The 17,542-nt window shown below is 40.8% G+C and overlaps 2 protein-coding genes across 5 annotated transcripts; one reads left to right on the top strand and one right to left on the bottom strand.

Annotated features, from left to right (window-relative positions):
- Positions 1-252: 252 nt before the first annotated feature.
- Positions 253-3,493, bottom strand: LOC131002737 (septin and tuftelin-interacting protein 1 homolog 1-like). 4 transcript variants are annotated; one of them, XM_057929201.1, is made up of 2 exons: positions 3,272-3,493; positions 253-3,004 (listed from the first exon to the last, which is right to left on the bottom strand). In XM_057929201.1, the coding sequence occupies exon 2, from the start codon at positions 2,949-2,951 to the stop codon at positions 411-413; it is 2,541 nt and encodes an 846-aa protein (XP_057785184.1). In that variant the 5' UTR covers positions 2,952-3,004; positions 3,272-3,493; the 3' UTR covers positions 253-410. The 4 variants fall into 4 exon arrangements, with proteins under 4 accessions (XP_057785184.1, XP_057785186.1, XP_057785183.1 ...); XM_057929203.1 differs by having other exon boundaries at positions 253-2,973; positions 3,272-3,452; XM_057929200.1 differs by having other exon boundaries at positions 3,297-3,447.
- A 12,331-nt stretch (positions 3,494-15,824) lies between these two features.
- Positions 15,825-17,542, top strand: LOC131002734 (cytochrome P450 89A2-like). The gene has a single exon (XM_057929197.1). The coding sequence runs from the start codon at positions 15,918-15,920 to the stop codon at positions 17,418-17,420; it is 1,503 nt and encodes a 500-aa protein (XP_057785180.1). The 5' UTR covers positions 15,825-15,917; the 3' UTR covers positions 17,421-17,542.

The raw sequence follows: 17,542 nt of genomic DNA, 5'->3' as shown, positions 1-17,542 counted from the left end.
TCAACAATGACTACGAGTTAGCATTTCCATACCAACTTAAATAGATCAAGCAGAAAACTTACAGACAAGACTTAGCCATAAGAATATAGCCTCAACAAAGACCATTTGCTAACATTTCAATATGACCAATAATCTTCTTTTTTCATAGTATGCAACTTTTATCAGGACAGTTAGTGACTACTGATTCACACCAGGTCAATAGAGTCAAACCCTGCGAAACTAGGAACCAAAACTATCTACCAATTCCTCAAGTTGGCAAAAAAATTCTTTCACTGAAGAAAATTTCAGGAACAATTCATCATTGCATGTATGTTAACAGTTAGGCACAAAGATATGCAGAGTAAAATTGAGACCGAATTAGATTCCTAATATAAAATGTGGTTTGCAATTTTGACTTTAAATTTCAAAACTCATTGTCGCCTCATCTTGGATCGACTTTGCAATTCCAGCAGCTGCTCAAGTGATACCAGAGACCATCTGTCCTCAGTCTGGGCAAACACCTTTTGGTTGAGGGTGTCTATAATTATGCTTATATTACCGAATCCATATATTTGATGCCCATCTTGCATTCTACCAGGTTTAGGCTTGAACAGCAACCCGTTTTGTTGAGCATGGATTTCAATAACTTCTTTCAAGCTCATCTCATTTCCACCACTAATGCCCTCTGCTGGAATTTCATTATCCAAACTTGGCATGGCCCTATGTTGAGCTTGTGCAGCAGCTTTTTTCTGAGTCTCAAACTGCCTTTGCTCGCGCACCCTGAGATAGCTAATATTCTCTTTCAATCCAGGTGGAGCCACCTCCATGCCTTCGACTGCCTGGTTCATCATGGCCAAACCACGATTAAGCCTGAATCGGATATGCTCATTTGCCTGAAGTTCTTGAGGAAGGAGCTCTTTCCAGTTAATGTACCACTCCGTCACTTCGTCAAAATTTGGTTTCGAACACAACCAATGATAAAGTACTTCTTCCCACTTATTAAAGAAAATATCCATTAACTGCAGCATGTGATGAGTAGGAATAGCAGTCACCCAGTTTACTACCCAATTAAATTGTTCGAGCTTCTGATTGGCTGGATTTATTTGAAACTCATGCATGACAGTCAATAATTTTGGAATGATGTACCGAACCATTAAGTGCTCCCAACTGGCAGGATCAAACACAATTTGCCAAGGAGACAATATGGCAAAAGCTGACATATCACTAGGGTGCCAAGCATGAAGAACACTAGCCAATCTATTGCGAATCGTGTGATAGCAATTCTCGAACTTGTGCCCCAACATTGGTAACCAAGGGTGGATCCATTTATGGATAGGAATAGTTTCTCTCCGTGGATCCCAAGAGTCTACCGCAGACGATATTTTTGGCATAACAACAGTGTCGAGTATGGCCTGTCGGATAGAAGGAGGCAACAGTTCTTCCCAAGTTTCCAAATACCTAAGCATGGGCTCTGCGTCCCTTGCCTGCCAAGAGTTGGTCCCAGATATTCTTACAGCGGGAAATACAACTTCCATAAGCAGTTGCACGTACGGAGAAGCTGTACCAGAGAAATTCAAAAACTCTTTACCTTGCAACAAATTCTTCCATAATGATACCACCTCAGTTCCATGAGTTGGATTCTGAAGTGGGTCCCATCCCTGAAATATTCTAATAAATAGAGGCAGAGCATACGAGCATGCAATGCAAGATAGGTTGCATAATGTGTACTCATCAGGAAATCTTGTCTGTAAATCTACAAATGATTTAGCAAGTGATTCTAGAGTTAACAATCCCGAAGAGCTCTTCTCAACCATTTGATCCAATACACTTATTATCTCCTCCATGTTTCCAAGCCGCTGCTTTTGGTCATGTGCCTCCTTTTGCAGCTTCTCCTTTTCCTTCTGTAAAGCAACCACAGTCTCTCTTTCATTCCTCAGATTACTGTCAAGTTTCAGAATGTCATGCTCAACCATATCAAGTATCACTTTGATATTATGCTGAAGTTCGGGCATTGGGACATCATTTTCCCTGGCAATCTCTTCTGCATTCAAGTTTTCTAAATTTGTCAGGACCCGAACCTGTGGCCCTCTCATGTCAAAAACCTTCTGAACAACTTCAAAACCTTTCTCTTCCTTCTGGGCCAGCAGTTCTGCAGCTGTTATATAAGCCTTCTTCTTTGAAACTTTCTTTGACCAAAGCTTCTCTTTAGTGCGACCTTCTAGAGATTGGCTGGGACGTTGAACAGATTTTTCATCTACCTCCTGTATTGCTGGACGAACAGCCTCTTTGTACTCATTAAAACCCATTCCCATATTCTTAGGCCGCAGCTTGGCCTCTATAGGAGCCATAATTCCCTGCTCGTTTTTACCAAGGCCGCCACCCTTGTAGCCCATCTTCTCAAGCAACTTCATTCCAATACCCTTGGTATGTTTCTCAAATTCACCAACACCATTCGGGTCTGACTCCCTCTTGCTAGCTTGAGATGATTTCTTGGCTAGCTTAGCCTTCTCCTTTTCCTTCTCTTCCCGCAACTTGGCACCTTCCTTGATAATCTTCCCAAAGGCAGTAGGCAAGAAGTCATCATCTTCTTCCTTGTCTTCATTTGCCTTTTTAGAAGAAGCAGAACCAAATCCGAGGCCTAAACCAGCAGGTTTGACATCATCCTCCTCCATTAAATCATTATCCTCGGAGTTATGGTCAATCTCCTGACTGGGCATAACCAAGCCAGTCGAAACAAAACTGACTGGCTTGGAGTAATCTGTCTTCTTCGACAAATCTTTCCTGCGCTTCTTCTTCGACCCAAAATCCTCGTCAGAGTCACTATCACCAGAGGCAAACACACCATAAAGAACATCGTCTTTGGTCTGCACACGTTTCTGTTTGCGCTTGCCATAAAACTCGCCACCAATCCACTGGCCATCGTCATAATCCTTATCCATGCCGAACCTTTCCATCTCCTGATCTTCATCCATCTTCTAGTAAATTTGGTAGCCTCTACAAAAATTTATAGCTCCGCGTCAAGCACCTAACAATATAAAGAGGGTACAATGAGATTACGCCGCGAGAACAAAATTAAATTACAATTTTTTGCCCTAGTTTTATTCGAACAAGTAGCTCACGCAGAGGCGGCGTTTCTAAGAGACTATAGGCATAAATTCCAATTAACTAATCAATTCGGAATCATAAGAAGCACAAAAAAAGGAGAATCTGCTAGCATGGATAACTTAGGAACAAAGAACCCAAAAAAAAAAAGCAGAAAACAATTTAGCAAGAAATGAAACAAATAACTCACTTTAAAAGCTGAAATCGCCTCTTACCTGAAGACAATGGCAGTGGAGACTGTTACCTCAATCAGACAGCGAGAGAGAAACAGATTTTCTATGTTTTGAGTTTCACCGAGTTAGGGATGAGACACGAGTATTTTCTGTGTTTTGATTCGGGAAGTTATAAATTAGGGGGTTTTGTTTCGAATAAAAGCAGATGTAAAAAGAAACAGAATTATCTCGGTTATAATTTGTTAATCGGGGCAGGGTGAGCCCATCAAAAGATAGGCATAGTCCGCCGCAAACATATATGAGTCTGGACCGGCCAAGTGGGCTTGAGGCAGGCTAGGCTTGGGCCCTCGCGATGCGGATGGAATCATATGTCCCACAGTATATCGTGTCTCACTCTTTTTTTTTTTAGAGAAAGAAAACATATATTACGACAAATCACAGAGAGCAATATCCGACAGCCAAGGGGGAAATCCCGACTTCCAGATCATTACACCATTAACAGAGAAAGCAAAACGAGCCAACGCGTGCACCGCTCTATTAGCCTCACGCCGAGCATGACAAAAATTAAGAACCACATGTTTCCGGGCATGAGCAAAGACCTCCCACAAATCATCACAAAGGGAGTCCGAATCATGATGAGAATCAAGCACTTAATGAATAGCCAACAAAGAGTCCGAGTAGAGGACCACTGGACCAAGATCGTTGGCTAAACAGAAACCGATAGCAACAATCATCGCGTGCAACTCGCCGAGGAGCACAGTGGCCGTGTGGCCGATTTGTTGACAGTCGGCCGCCACAATGATACCAGCCGAGTCGCGGAGCACGAACCCAGCCCCAACTCGTCGTCCTTCATCCTAATAAGCAACGTCCACATCCAAACGAAGAACATCCGGCGGCGGTGGAGACCAACAGATGGCCCCCTCGTGCGGAAGAGCTTACTCCTCGAAAAGGACTCGGTCTCTAGCCATTTGATATTCATTCAACATGATCTCACCAGAAATCAAAGAAAACCCTTGCATTTCCTCCTTATCCCCATGTTTAATATTGCACAGGTGCTTCCACACAAACCAGAGAAGGAAGAACCATCTCTCCAAACCTTGACAGCCCAACGCATCCTCGACCACCCGACACAAATCCTCCAGTGACAGCTGCTTAAATGGGCGAATCAAAGCCCAAAAATCAGTTGCCATCCACAAAGGTCGCACCTTATGACACCAAAGAAGGCAATGAGAGGAAGAGCCCCAAGCCTGCTGACGCCAAAAGCAAATTCTTGAACACGGAATATGGTGGCGAAATAAATTACCATCAGCCCCAAAAAAATTATGCAAAGTTCTCCATCCGAAGTGCTTAACCTTGGGGGGAATGTGCAATCCCCACAATTTTTTCCACAGCAACTTCGAGGTGTGCGGTGTCGAATGTTGTTGATGAACTTTGTAAAAATCAGTTGCAAGAAGGTACCCTGACTTCACTCCATATCTTTCTTTCTCATCATGAGCCCAGTACAAGTTGTCTTCTTTATTCTCACTCGGAACTTTGATTGAGCAGATAGCCTCAATCACAAAATCTGGAAAGTACTCCTTTAGTTTACCCTGATCCCACGATTTGTTTTCATCAATAAAAATCTCCACTCTTTCCTAAACGACATCAGCTGGAGCCTCATCCTCCTTCCATCGATCGAGCCCAGGAATCCAAAAATCCCGGAGCGCAGAAATCTGTCGACCATTACCCACCGTCCATCGAAGCCCGGTCTTGAGTAAATCTCGCCCCCAACAAACAGAGCGCCATGTAAAGGAAGCATTAGGTGAGATTTTAGCATCTAAAAAATTACTTGATCGAAAATAGCGCTGCTTAAGAACCCGTGAGAGAAGGGATTCTGGATTCTTCAGGATACGCCAAGCTTGCTTGGCAAGTAACGCTTGATTGAAAGGCACGAGACGACGAAAACCAAGCCCGCCTTTTGATTTCGGTTTACACAATTTATCCCAGCTGGCCCAATGCATGTTCCGAGCATTGTCCTTCTCCCCCCACCAGAAATGACCACAAGCTCTCTCAATATCACAGCAAACCCCAACAGGAATCCGAAAGCAAGACATCGCATAAGTCGGGATCAATTGCAAAACGGACTTAATGAGCACCTCTTTTCCCCAGCTGAGAAGAATTTATTTTCCCATGCTCCCATCTTTCTGAACACTCGATCTCTAAGGTATCCAAACTGCATCTTTTTTCGTCGCATGACGAAAGTGGGCAGCCCAAGGTAAATAGAGTGGCCTTGTGTTTCCTTAATCCCCAACGTCCCCACTGTTGCCTCCAGATCAGCCGTACTAGTATTGGGGCTGAAAGAGATAGCCGATTTATCCACATTAATAACCTGTCCTGATGCCCGTTCATACGTGTTCAGAATCTCTTTAAAGTGTTGAGCAACCTCCACCTTAGCCTTGAAGAAAACCAAGCTGTCATCTATAAAGAATAAGTTAGTAACCGAGGGGCAATGGCGAGCCAAAGTAATACCACTGAAGAGTCCCTGATTTTCATAGCTTCTGATCAGGGAGGAAAAACCTTGAGCACAGATGACAAAGAGGAAAAGGGAGAGAGGGCACCCCTGCCTGAGACCTCTTGAAGGAACAAGTCTACCATAAACTTTACCATTTAAGACAAAAGAGAACTCCACAGTAGAAATACATTGCATGACCAAATCAATCAAGAGGAGAGGAAATCTAAGAACCACCATCATCGCTCTAAGGAAAACGCCATTCCACACGGTCATACGCCTTGCTCATGTCAAGCTTGGCTGCCGCGTAACCCTCATAGCCGTTCTTTTTATTACGAATCCAATGCATACATTCATACCCCAACAAAATATTATCGGAAATGAGTCTGCCCGGAACAAAGGCGCTCTGAGATTCGTCAATAACCCACTTAAGAACAGTGCGGAGTCTATTGGCAAGAGTTAATTTCTCTATTTTATAATATTTGTTGTAAAAATTGAAAATCTTATTATATACACTCTAATTAAAATTTATTACTAAAAATTGAATTTAAAAAAATTATATATTATAATTTTGAATTAATTAACCAAAATAATCCATTACTAATACAAATAAATATAAAAAAATAATTATAAATTCTAGTTGGATGAGTGAATCCTTGTTAATTATCTTTAAATTATATTAAAATACTCCCTCCGTCCCACGAAGCATGACACAGTTTCCTTTTTGGTCTGTCCCACGAAGCATGACACGTTTCTAAAAATGGCAAAAAAATCACCCTTTATTCACATTTTCATTTTTTCACCTACCACACTTAACACACAAAATACCAATTTCTTAATTCCCGTGCCGAAAAAAAGTGTGTCATGCTTCATGGGACGAAGGGAGTATAATAAATTAATATGAAAAAATAATAATTGAAATTTAAAATGGAATATGGTGGAACACATGTAAAGAGAATCTCATTTCTTTTGATGGGGGCCATAATGACTTTTTTTCAATAAACAATTTTTACTTATCAATAATATATCCAGAACTATCAAAATATTTTTAAAAATTATTCCCTCCGTCCCAATAAAAGTGATCACCTTTCCATTTTAGTTTATCCCATTAAAAGTGACCACTTTCTTAAAATAGAATATTTATTACTTAATTAAGTTTAATTAATTAATTTAATTAAAATTTCTAATTAAATCTAAATCATTTTAAAATAAACACACACACACAACGCCGCTTGTTCTCTTCCTCTCTCTCTCGTTGCCGGCCCGCCTACCCCCTGACCTCCGGCGGACGACAGCAGCGCCGACCGTCGGCCCGTCCCCTGACCTCCCTCTCTCTCTTGTTGCGCACACATACACGCACATCAGCGCCACCCAATACAAAACCTCCCCCTTCTCTCTTCTTCTATAGTGGACACCACCCCCATGGCCGCCGCCATCTCTCACCCCTCCGGACTCTCTCATAAATCCAGTTTCATTTTGGAAAAAATGAGCTCCAGCCAAACACCTCGTAGTGGTTAAATAGATCCAGCGTGAGAATGAAAGAACATGAATATATACATAATCACACACACACACACAGAACTGGAGGTGTTTGGCAGATTTGCAGATTTGCTAATTAAGAGTCATTTGTTGACAGAAAGAACTGGAGGTGCCAGACTTGCAGATCCTAATCCACTTTTCTAAAAAAGTCACTTGTTGGCGATTTGGGGGCTAGGGCTTTCAGATGGCTATTTGGGGGCTAGGGCTTTCAGGCGGCGATTTGGAGAAGGTGAAGTCTGGTTTGGCTTAGGGGTGAGGGGCGACCGCCAGCGCCCAGATGCAGTGAGAAGTTAGGTTGAAGAATAAGAAGTTAAGGTGAATGAAGTATTAATTAACTAATTAATTTTGATGGACTACAATTAATTAAAACATAACAATTCCTTCTTAATCATCGTGCCCAAAAGAAAGTGGCCGCTTTTAATGGGACGGAGGGAGTACAAATTATCGATTTTGTATTAGTTACATCATTTGTTCTTTCTTTTACTCCAAAAAATTGAGATAACTCGTTGGATGCGACAGTAAATTTAAATATTTTTTTAACTTACAATCCACTTATGAAAAAGTCCACGTTAGTTATGTCATATAATTTTGTCTCAAAAAGATAATTATTCTAAAGGGCTTAATGCCGTTAAATATTTGAACTATTGACATTTTCGCGTTTTGCAGTATTCTAAATTTTCTATCCCAGTATATCACAACTATATTATTAATTTATTTTTGCATTCTCCGTGAAATTACCCCCAAATTGAAGCTGACTTGGTAGCCGAAATAGTTAATGTATCACCATCGGCCGATGTACCAAACAACAACGTTTTCTTTAAAATAAAACATCATCGTTTTATCTTAAATTAAAGTGTTCAGTTGTAACTAAAGTTCTTATGCCCTTAGTTGTAAATAGGGCAACCACCGTGTCGCCGCCTAATATTCGGAGCTCCGGCAAGATGTCGTCGCCCAGCGGCACGATTGCCAAACCGCCGTCACGAACGGCGGCACTGCATATCTCCTCGATCGCACTGAATCTCGGGCGTAAATATAGACGTTGAGGATGAAGCTCTTGTCCCCTTTCTAGAGCAAGCCCCCCGTCGTCAAATCGTGGAGCAGAATTGGTATATTCTCAATCCAATTAGTCGAATCTACGTCGTACAGCGGCGACAGTGCATGGGACGCTGCAAGGATAATCGAGCCGATTAAGGACACAAGAGGAGAACCACCGTCATGAACAGAGATCTTGATACGATGCCACTCTTAACGCTACAAAAAATGGCGTTAGAATTTAGCCCTAATTCGAACTCATTCAGCTTATCATTATCAATATCACTGCTACCGCTCTTAACACTGCAGGCACAACCCAATTTATCCATCTTCTTCAACAGTAGTAACCTCGATTTTACAAATCAGTAAGAAAATCTAAATAAAGAAAGAGAGGGTGGAAACGATTGGGGGTTTTAGCGACTGCGGAATATGGCGTGTGTGTGTGTGTGGTTTCCACGCATGACAACTACATAGCTGCTTTGACTTCTACAGCAAATGAGCATCAATTGCCAAAAACTAAAACAATATTTACTCACAGAGAGAGATGAAGAATAAGAAGTTGTATGAGGACACGTGGGAGGGACTAGAGCAAAGGGAGAAACGACGTGGTTTAGATCAAAGAAAAACGACGTCATTTGTGTACATGTCATTTAAAAATAATTTCAGTTTCATATATTCCGATTGCCATGTCGTTTATGTTTTAGGCCACATCAAAAATTAAATTGTCATATAGATATATTAGTTTACCGGAATTCTTCACCGCATGCAAAATTGGATTAGTAACATAGGTAAATGCAAAACTCGGAAATAATAATAGTTCGGGTTTTAAGGGCATTAAACCCTATTCTAAATATATTGTGGCATTTGGCGAGGCATGTTAACTTTTAGAAGTTGAAAATGAACGAATGATACAATTGATACAAAATCGATAGTTTTATGATTTAAAAAAATAGTCTTGATGTTCCCAAGGGGACACCAAGCGGTGCAACCTTCTGTGTGTGAACAGTAAAGTCTCGGGTTCAAACCCCACTGCTCCCCCTCCCCAACTCCCCCAAGTAAAAAAAAAAAAATGATTGTGCGAAAATATTTTGGGATTTAAAATGATATTTATCATTTTTTAATTACTTTTTTAATATAAATTTGTATTTTCAATTATCTAAACAAAAATAATGTAATTTCATGTGGCATCTAAACAAAAATAATTCAATATATTTATAAAATAAGACTTGAATTTATTGAAGATTATAATACATTTTTTATTTTTATGTTTTTAGCCCTAATTTAGGTTTTAGGCAAGCGATAGTTATAAATAAAATTACAAGCGTTAATATTTTTAAATGCTAGTGATGGATCATAATTTAGTTCAAAATTTATGCGTTGACCTGATTAGCCCGATAATTTAAGAGTATTAGGGTTGAAAATTTTCAATCCTATAAAATTGTAGTTCGAATAGCCCGAAACCAATAGGGTTGGCCCGAAAATAGCCCGAACCCGATAAAATTGACCCGAAAGCAATGTGTTCGCCTGATTATATATACATATATTTTTTTTTTTCGTTATTTGATTTTCAACTTCATTACTTTCCTTCTGAAAATTAGTATAATAAGATTTTTATTTTTTCAAAAATTTCTGAAATGTATTTTGATTCAAGGGTTAAGGTGCAGATAGGCCCCTGAACTGTACACCATTAGAGCGATTTACTCCCCATACTAAGTGTGTGTGCAAAATATCCCCTAAACTATCAAAAACCTAACATTTAAACCCTCATGACTAAACGACGTTAGTCAACGTTTGGTCAATTTTTTTTTTTCAAAATTGCGGGGCCCTCATTTAATTGTTACGCGGGTTTTTCCAACCCCCTTTCATCCCAAACGTCGCCCAAGTATTCCAAAGTAGAGAATTCATCTGAAATCATCCAAACTTCAAGATTGAATCGCCGACTAGCAGGAGAAGCCCGTCTCTAGGAAGAAGAAGGAAGTTAGCCACTTGAACAACGAAGAAGAAGAGGATTTCTAGGTGAGTACGCATAGAGTTTTTATTGTTTGACCAGTATTTTGCCGCATGCAAACCTCTTTGGGGATTTTTTTTTTCTGATTCATCGATTATGGCTTGAACGTGGTTGTGATGTTTTGTCTTGTCGTATGTAATTATGTGCAGTATGGCGCGTCGTGTTAACTTTGTTTTCAACTTTTGGGGTATATGGAAAAAGGATGAAGTTTCTGGTGATTTGATTCACGATGGTTATAATTCTGCTGAGTTTGAGGAAACTATTGATAATATGACTTTTGATCGAATTAACGAAGAATATGAGAAGATATATGGGAGTAAACCTAAGAAAATTTATGCGTGTGATGAGGACTATAAGTTAGAGCTTGGGATAGTTCACCTTAGGGATTCTAGGCATTGTCATAAGGTGTTAGATTACTTTGAGTTAGTTGGCCAAGAGGAGATACTACTATTTGCTGACCATGACCGAGATCCTATGCCTTCTATCACTCCAATGGGGTTGTTTCCGGAGGATAGTGATAATGAGGCAGTAGATGGGGCAGGGGCAGAACCAACTGGGGTGGAAGGGGCAGAGCCAGGTAGTGTAGTTGAACAAGAGGCAGAGATGGAGGTTAGGCTTGGAGAGAAGGGTAATGATCATGAGGGAGAGGAGGCAGAGACTGAGATTAGTCATGAGAGAGAAGAGGCAGAGAGTGAGCATGATGAGAGAGATTCTGATGATTCCAGTGTGTTTAGTCAGGAATCATCAGATAGTGAGGAAGAAACTAAGAGTGTGATGGTTGGGTCTGTACAAGATGGGGAGGATGGTAGTTTTGCTTTGGGCATGACTTTTGCAAATGCCCAGGATGCTAGGGATGCTATACATGCATATGGGGTGAAGTTTGGGTACAAATTGAAGTTCCTTAAAAATGAACCTAAGAGAATAAGAGTTGTTTGTATGAATGAAGCACAGTGTCCATTTGTTATTCATGTGTCTAATGATGGTGATGTAGAAGGGTTAGTTGTGAAGACCTTAGTGGCTAATCATACATGTAACAAGCAGAGGGAAGTTCCAAGTGCCAGTCAAGGTTATCTTGCTAAGTATTTTAAGAATGCTGTATATAGAAACCCAAAGTTCACTAGTAAAGATATGCAAGGCCATGTAAAGGAGCATCTTAATCTGCATGCGAGTCTTCACAAGTGTAAGAGGGCTAAGAAAGACATCATAATTAACCTTGAGGGCAGCTACAAGGAAGAATTCAATAGGCTTTGTGCATATATTGAAAAGGTTAAGGAAGTCATGCCCGGTACAAAAATAGAGCTTGGTTTGTCTGTTGAACAGTTAGAGAGCAACAAAAGAGTCTTCAAGAGGTTGTTTGTTATGTTGGAGCCATTGAAACAGAACTGGTTGGGAGGGTGTAGGAAGTTAATTTGTCTTGATGGATGCCATCTAAAGGGGGTCACCTTTGGCTGCCTTTTGACAGCAGTGGGAAAGGATGGCAATGATGGGATATTGCCTATAGCTTGGGCTGTTGTAAACAAGGAAAACAAAAGTAACTGGACATGGTTTGTGAGACATCTAAAGCAAGATTTACAGCTTGAGGGAGGAGAGAACATCACCATAATCTCAGATATGCAGAAGGTACTCAATTACTTAGTTTTAGATGCTGCATCAGATTTTATTACACATGACTAATTCATCTTTGATGTAACAGGGTTTGATGGAAGCTGTGAAAGACATAATTCCATATGCTGAGCACCGGTGGTGTGCAAGGCATATATATGCCAACTGGGCTAAGAAGTGGAGAGGAGAGGAGTTGAAGAAGAGATTTTCGATTGCAGCATGGAGTAGCTTTGATGAAGAGTTCAAACTGAACATGGCCAAACTGAGGAGCATAAACAAGAAGGCCCATGATGAGCTTCTACACTACCCTCCTGCTCACTGGTCCAGGGCATATCAAAGCACCAGATGCTCTACAAACATGGTAGATAACAATTGCTCTGAGTCTTTCAATTCTAGCATAAGTGATGCAAGACACAAACCTATTATCAGCATGCTAGAGGATATTAGGTTGCTTGCCATGAAGAGGATTAGGGAGAGGAAAACTGGATTGGATAGTTGGAAGAGTGTCTGGTCCCCATCTGCGATGAAAACATTTGAAGCAAATAAGAGTGACTCAGTGTACTGTAATGTGGTGTGGAATGGTGAGTATGGGTATGAGGTGACTGATGGATTGGATAGACACATAGTGTTTATTGATACAAAGACTTGCACCTGTAGGGGTTGGAACTTGACTGGAATCCCATGTTCACATGCCATTGTTTTTTTTTTTTCAAGCTCACTGGATCCACTTCTTTCCATTAGTGAGTGTTACCACAGGGACACATATGCCAAAACATATGAACACTTGATCCAACCACTGCCCGGTGTGAAGTTTTGGAATGTGAAAGCTGAAGATGTCATAGAACCACCCCAAGTGGAAAAGAAGATAGGACGGCCTAAGAAGAACAGAGTGAGAGCAGCTCACGAGCCAAAGAAGAAGCACAAGTTATCAAGGGTGGGGAAAAAACAACACTGCACCCTCTGTAGGAGTGCAACCCACAAGAAAAGTGCATGTCCACTGAACCCTACTAAGGTATTATCACAGGATATCTAATTTGCATTCACTTAACTAATATGTACCACAAAATTTTATTTACTTGTGTAAAATGTGTAGGTGAACAAAGAAGCAGAGTGTTCCACATCAACTAAAGCTAAAGGAAAAGCACCAGCAGGACTCGGACTATATGTCAATGAAGAAACAGGAAAACAAATTCTAAATGTAAGTTATTAGATACAACTGGACTCCATTGTTGATAGAACTGAACTAAATGACTCATAGTGTTTCCTCTCAATGTTTGTTACAGCCCGGAGGATCACAGTCTTTAGTCATAAATGAGGGGACTCCAAGAGAATCAGAACCAAATGTCAGATTTGCTATCCCCAATGAGAGAGAGAGCTCAGAATGCAAAAGAGAATGGAGAAGAGGAAGAGCAGTCCACCAACCACATCAGTTGGTCCTTCCTCGAAGATCAAGAAGACAAGAACAAAGCTTTTTAAGGCTCCAAGAGGCAAAACACAGGAACAACACCAAGAACCAGTGCTTAGAAGGTCTCCTAGGGGACTAAATGTGGTGTCAACTGCAGGATCAACAACACCAAGAACCAGTGCTTTATGTTATACTTGTTCAATCTTCTTTGTGATTCATACACTCTCTCTACTTGATGTATTTTGGATATTAACACTAAATGGCAGCAACATAATGTCAACTATATTAACACCAAAATCCATTACAGAAGTTCATCAACAAAAACTAACAACGATGAAGCCAATACAGATGTTCATCAACCAAAAACTAACAACAATAAAGCAATATTTCAGATGTTCATTCTTACATCAACCACCAAACTAATTCTCCAACTATGCTAGAACTACATAGATTAACACCAACCAAGTTACAAACAAAACGCAAAAACAATACGTCGAATCACCCAAACACTCGTTCCTTCTCTGCCGCCAATCCCGTGACTGGGTAGAAGCATTACCTGAGTGGAAACTCATGGTACGATCTCGAATACCAACAATAATGGAAAACCCTACACTAGTTCGAAGTGATATGGTGTATTTCTCACCAATTTATAACCCCTAAACGCGAATTAGGGTTTTGCGATCCCTAAAATTGCCCCAAATCAAATGGCCGTTGTAAAGCATTACAATGAGGGCCCCGCAATTTTGAAATTAAAAAAAAATTGACCAAACGTTGACTAACGTCGTTTAGTCATGAGGGTTTAAATGTTAGGTTTTTGATAGTTTAGGGGCTATTTTGCGCACACACTTAGTATGGGGAGTAAATCGCTCCAAGGGTGTACAGTTCAGGGGCCTATCTGCACCTTAACCCTTGATTCAATATTGAAGATTTAATATTAGAAATATACTTATCATATTAGAAAATACTTAACGTAAAATATTTAAAAGCGTACTTCTGAAATTGACACTCATTGTTTAAGAGTTTAGAATATTTCATTTTTCTTTCTCGATAGTATTGAGTTACAATCTTGTAATTAGTATGTTGATTATCAAGATGTATGTGTTGATATTGATCGTATGTATTATGTGTTGTTGTTGTTGCTTCCCGATTGTCCATCTTAGGTCGGATCTTATCATTATTTAATTAGAGAAATGATGTCTTGAGAATCTACTAATAATATGAGAATTGAGAATCCGTATGAATAATTGCGAATAAATCATTTCATTTTGATGAATAGGTCAATACTTTTTATGAACAAATATTTTAATATGAGGTTTGAAACTTTGAATCTTGGAGGCGACGACATTTTCAAAATATTAAATAGATACGTCTGTTTATCAATTATACTAATTTATTCATGAAATTTATAATTTTATTTATTATTCTCATTTTTTCACAAAAAAATAAATTTTTAATAGAATCTATCTCTATTTAATTATGGTTAATTTTTCTAGATAAACATAACTATAATGCTTTTATTAGAAAAAAAAAATCACACTTTTCTCGTGGAGCCATGGTGGCACATCTTTGACTTTGGCAGTACATTTGTTCAACTCTAAAATAATCAAGGGGTATTGGCCTATAAATACCCAAATTTTTTGTATTTTTTGGTTTTGCACCTCAACTTTAAAATCAACCTATAAATACCCGAACTTTGTATTCTTTCTGATTTTGCACCCGAACTTTAAAAATTCGTTGGGTGCAAAATCAGAAAGAATACAAAGTTCAAGTATTTAAAGTTGAAGTGCAAAATCAGAAAATGGTAAAAATTCGAGTACTTACATGCCAATACCCCAATAATCAAATACTATGAGTATATTGACCTATTAAAAATATCCTCAAGTTATATTATTTTTTTACAATCCTACATTTTGTTGAGTAGGCCGTTAGAAGGTCCTTTGGCACCGCCAATGATATTTGATGTGTTCTTTTTTTTTTTTTTTTTTGAAACGTATATTTGATGCGTTTATTATGATAACACTTAACAATATTTGGAGCTGCTAGTTTTTTTAGTAGTTAAAGCAGCCAATTTCGTTTACGACTCAATCAAACATGGAAAACAAGATTGGCATGCCGATTGAAATAATAATTAATCAATTTATTAATTTAGACATCTTATTCAAATGCATTCAACAAAACCCAAATTACTCGATTCAAATTCTAGCACAAAAACTGAATCCATGTTTAGTAAATGAATTAATATATAACTACAAATATAATCAGTAAACCCTAGTTTACTAAACCTTGACTTAAGCCATATTTAACCATATTACCCTAATTGATAACAAAAATTACGACTTTCGAGGAGCCTAGATGGAAAAGATGAGAAGATAACAAAAATGGCAATTCGAGGACACGCGGCGTCTTCCCATTGTCGAAAGACGACGAATATTTTTCAAATTACGAAATCTTTTCTCATAAGAAAGAAGTTATGGTGTGAATTAAAATATTGAGAATAATAAGCCTATACTATAACGATTTAAAATAAAAGACGAAGAATTATCCCAAACAGAACACAGTCACACAAAAAGCAAAGGCAGAAGCTCAAAAATGGAGACCTGGTTCATCATCATCGTCTCACTCTGCGTCGCCGCCCTACTCAAAACCATACTCAGCCTCTTTTCCCCGAGCACCAAGCACCTTCCGCCGGGCCCTCCGGCGATCCCTCTCATCGGCAACTTCATATGGCTGCGCAAGCCCATCTCCGACCTGGAGCAGATCCTCCGCCGCCTCAAACCCCGCTACGGCCCCATCATCACCATCAAGATCGCCCACCGTTTCTTCGTATTCGTCGCCGGCCACTCGATTGCTCATCAGGCACTCGTCCAGAACGGCGCCGTCTTCGCCGACCGCCCCGGCCCCCCGGTCACCAGCACCTACCTCAACGCGCCTCGGAAGACCATCAGCTCCTCCTCCTACGGGCCGACGTGGCGCCTTCTCCGCCGCAACCTCACGCAGGAGATCCTCCACCCCTCCCGCGTCAGGGGCTACTCTGCGTCGCGGCGGTGGGTGTTATCTCTCCTCATGGACCGTATCCGCGGCGCCGCTGACTCGGAGTCCTCCGTCAGGCTCATCGATCACTTCCAGTACGCCATGTTCTGTCTGCTCGTGCTGCTGTGTTTCGGGGATAAGCTGCAGGAGAATCAAATTAAGGAAATCGAAACCATCCAGCGTAAAATTCTCCTGAGTTTCCAGAGATTCAATGTTCTCAATTTCTGGCCTCGATTGGGGCGGATCATATTCCGCAAGCGGTGGAAGGAGCTGTTTGAAATCCGCGACGAACAGGATAGGATCCTTATTCCTCTCATCAGAGCGCGAGTTGAATCGAAGAGAACGAGGAAGACGGAGGATGAATTGGTGGCGTACGTGGACACGTTGGCGGATCTGGTTCTACCGGAGGAGAAGAGAAAGCTTGAGGAGGAGGAAATGGTGAGCTTATGCAGCGAGTTCCTGAGCGCGGGCACCGACACCACATCGACAGCGCTGCAATGGATCATGGCGAACCTAGTAAAGCACCAGGAAATTCAGGAGAAATTGTACCAGGAGATAGTCGGCGTGGTGGAGGGCGAGGAAGTAGTGGAGGAGGAGGATGTGCAGAAGATGCCGTACCTGAAGGCGGTGGTGCTGGAGGCGCTGCGGCGGCATCCGCCGGGGCACTTTGTGCTGCCGCACAAGGTGAAGGAGGAGGTGGAATTGGACGGGTACAGAATCCCCAAGGATGCGTATGTGAATTTCATGGTGGCGGATATGAATTGGGACGCAGAGGTGTGGGAGGAGCCGATGGAATTCAAGCCGGAGAGGTTCGTGGCGGCGTGCGAGGGGGAAGGGTTCGACGTGACGGGGAGCAGAGAGATAAAGATGATGCCGTTTGGGGCGGGGAGGAGAGTGTGCCCGGGATTTGCGTTGGCGCTGCTGCATTTGGAATACTTCGTCGCCAATCTGATTCGGTCGTTCAAGTGGGAAGCAGATGGTGACGTTGATCTCACAGAGAAGCAGGAGTTCACTATTGTCATGAAATCTCCATTGCGCGCCACCATCTCTCCCAGAAACTGACCTCCACTCCACCCTTTATAAAAATGCATTTTCTACTTTAATTGCTTCAAATTTCATATATACACATTGAAAACAAAAGATGCGTATCTGACAAAATGAATATAACACGAGCTTTTTTATGT

This window comes from Salvia miltiorrhiza, unplaced genomic scaffold (assembly GCF_028751815.1).
Source record: "Salvia miltiorrhiza cultivar Shanhuang (shh) unplaced genomic scaffold, IMPLAD_Smil_shh fragScaff_scaffold_177:::fragment_3, whole genome shotgun sequence".
In the NCBI taxonomy this organism is placed as follows: domain Eukaryota; kingdom Viridiplantae; phylum Streptophyta; class Magnoliopsida; order Lamiales; family Lamiaceae; genus Salvia; species Salvia miltiorrhiza.
This window is presented reverse-complemented; position numbering and strand designations above follow the sequence as displayed.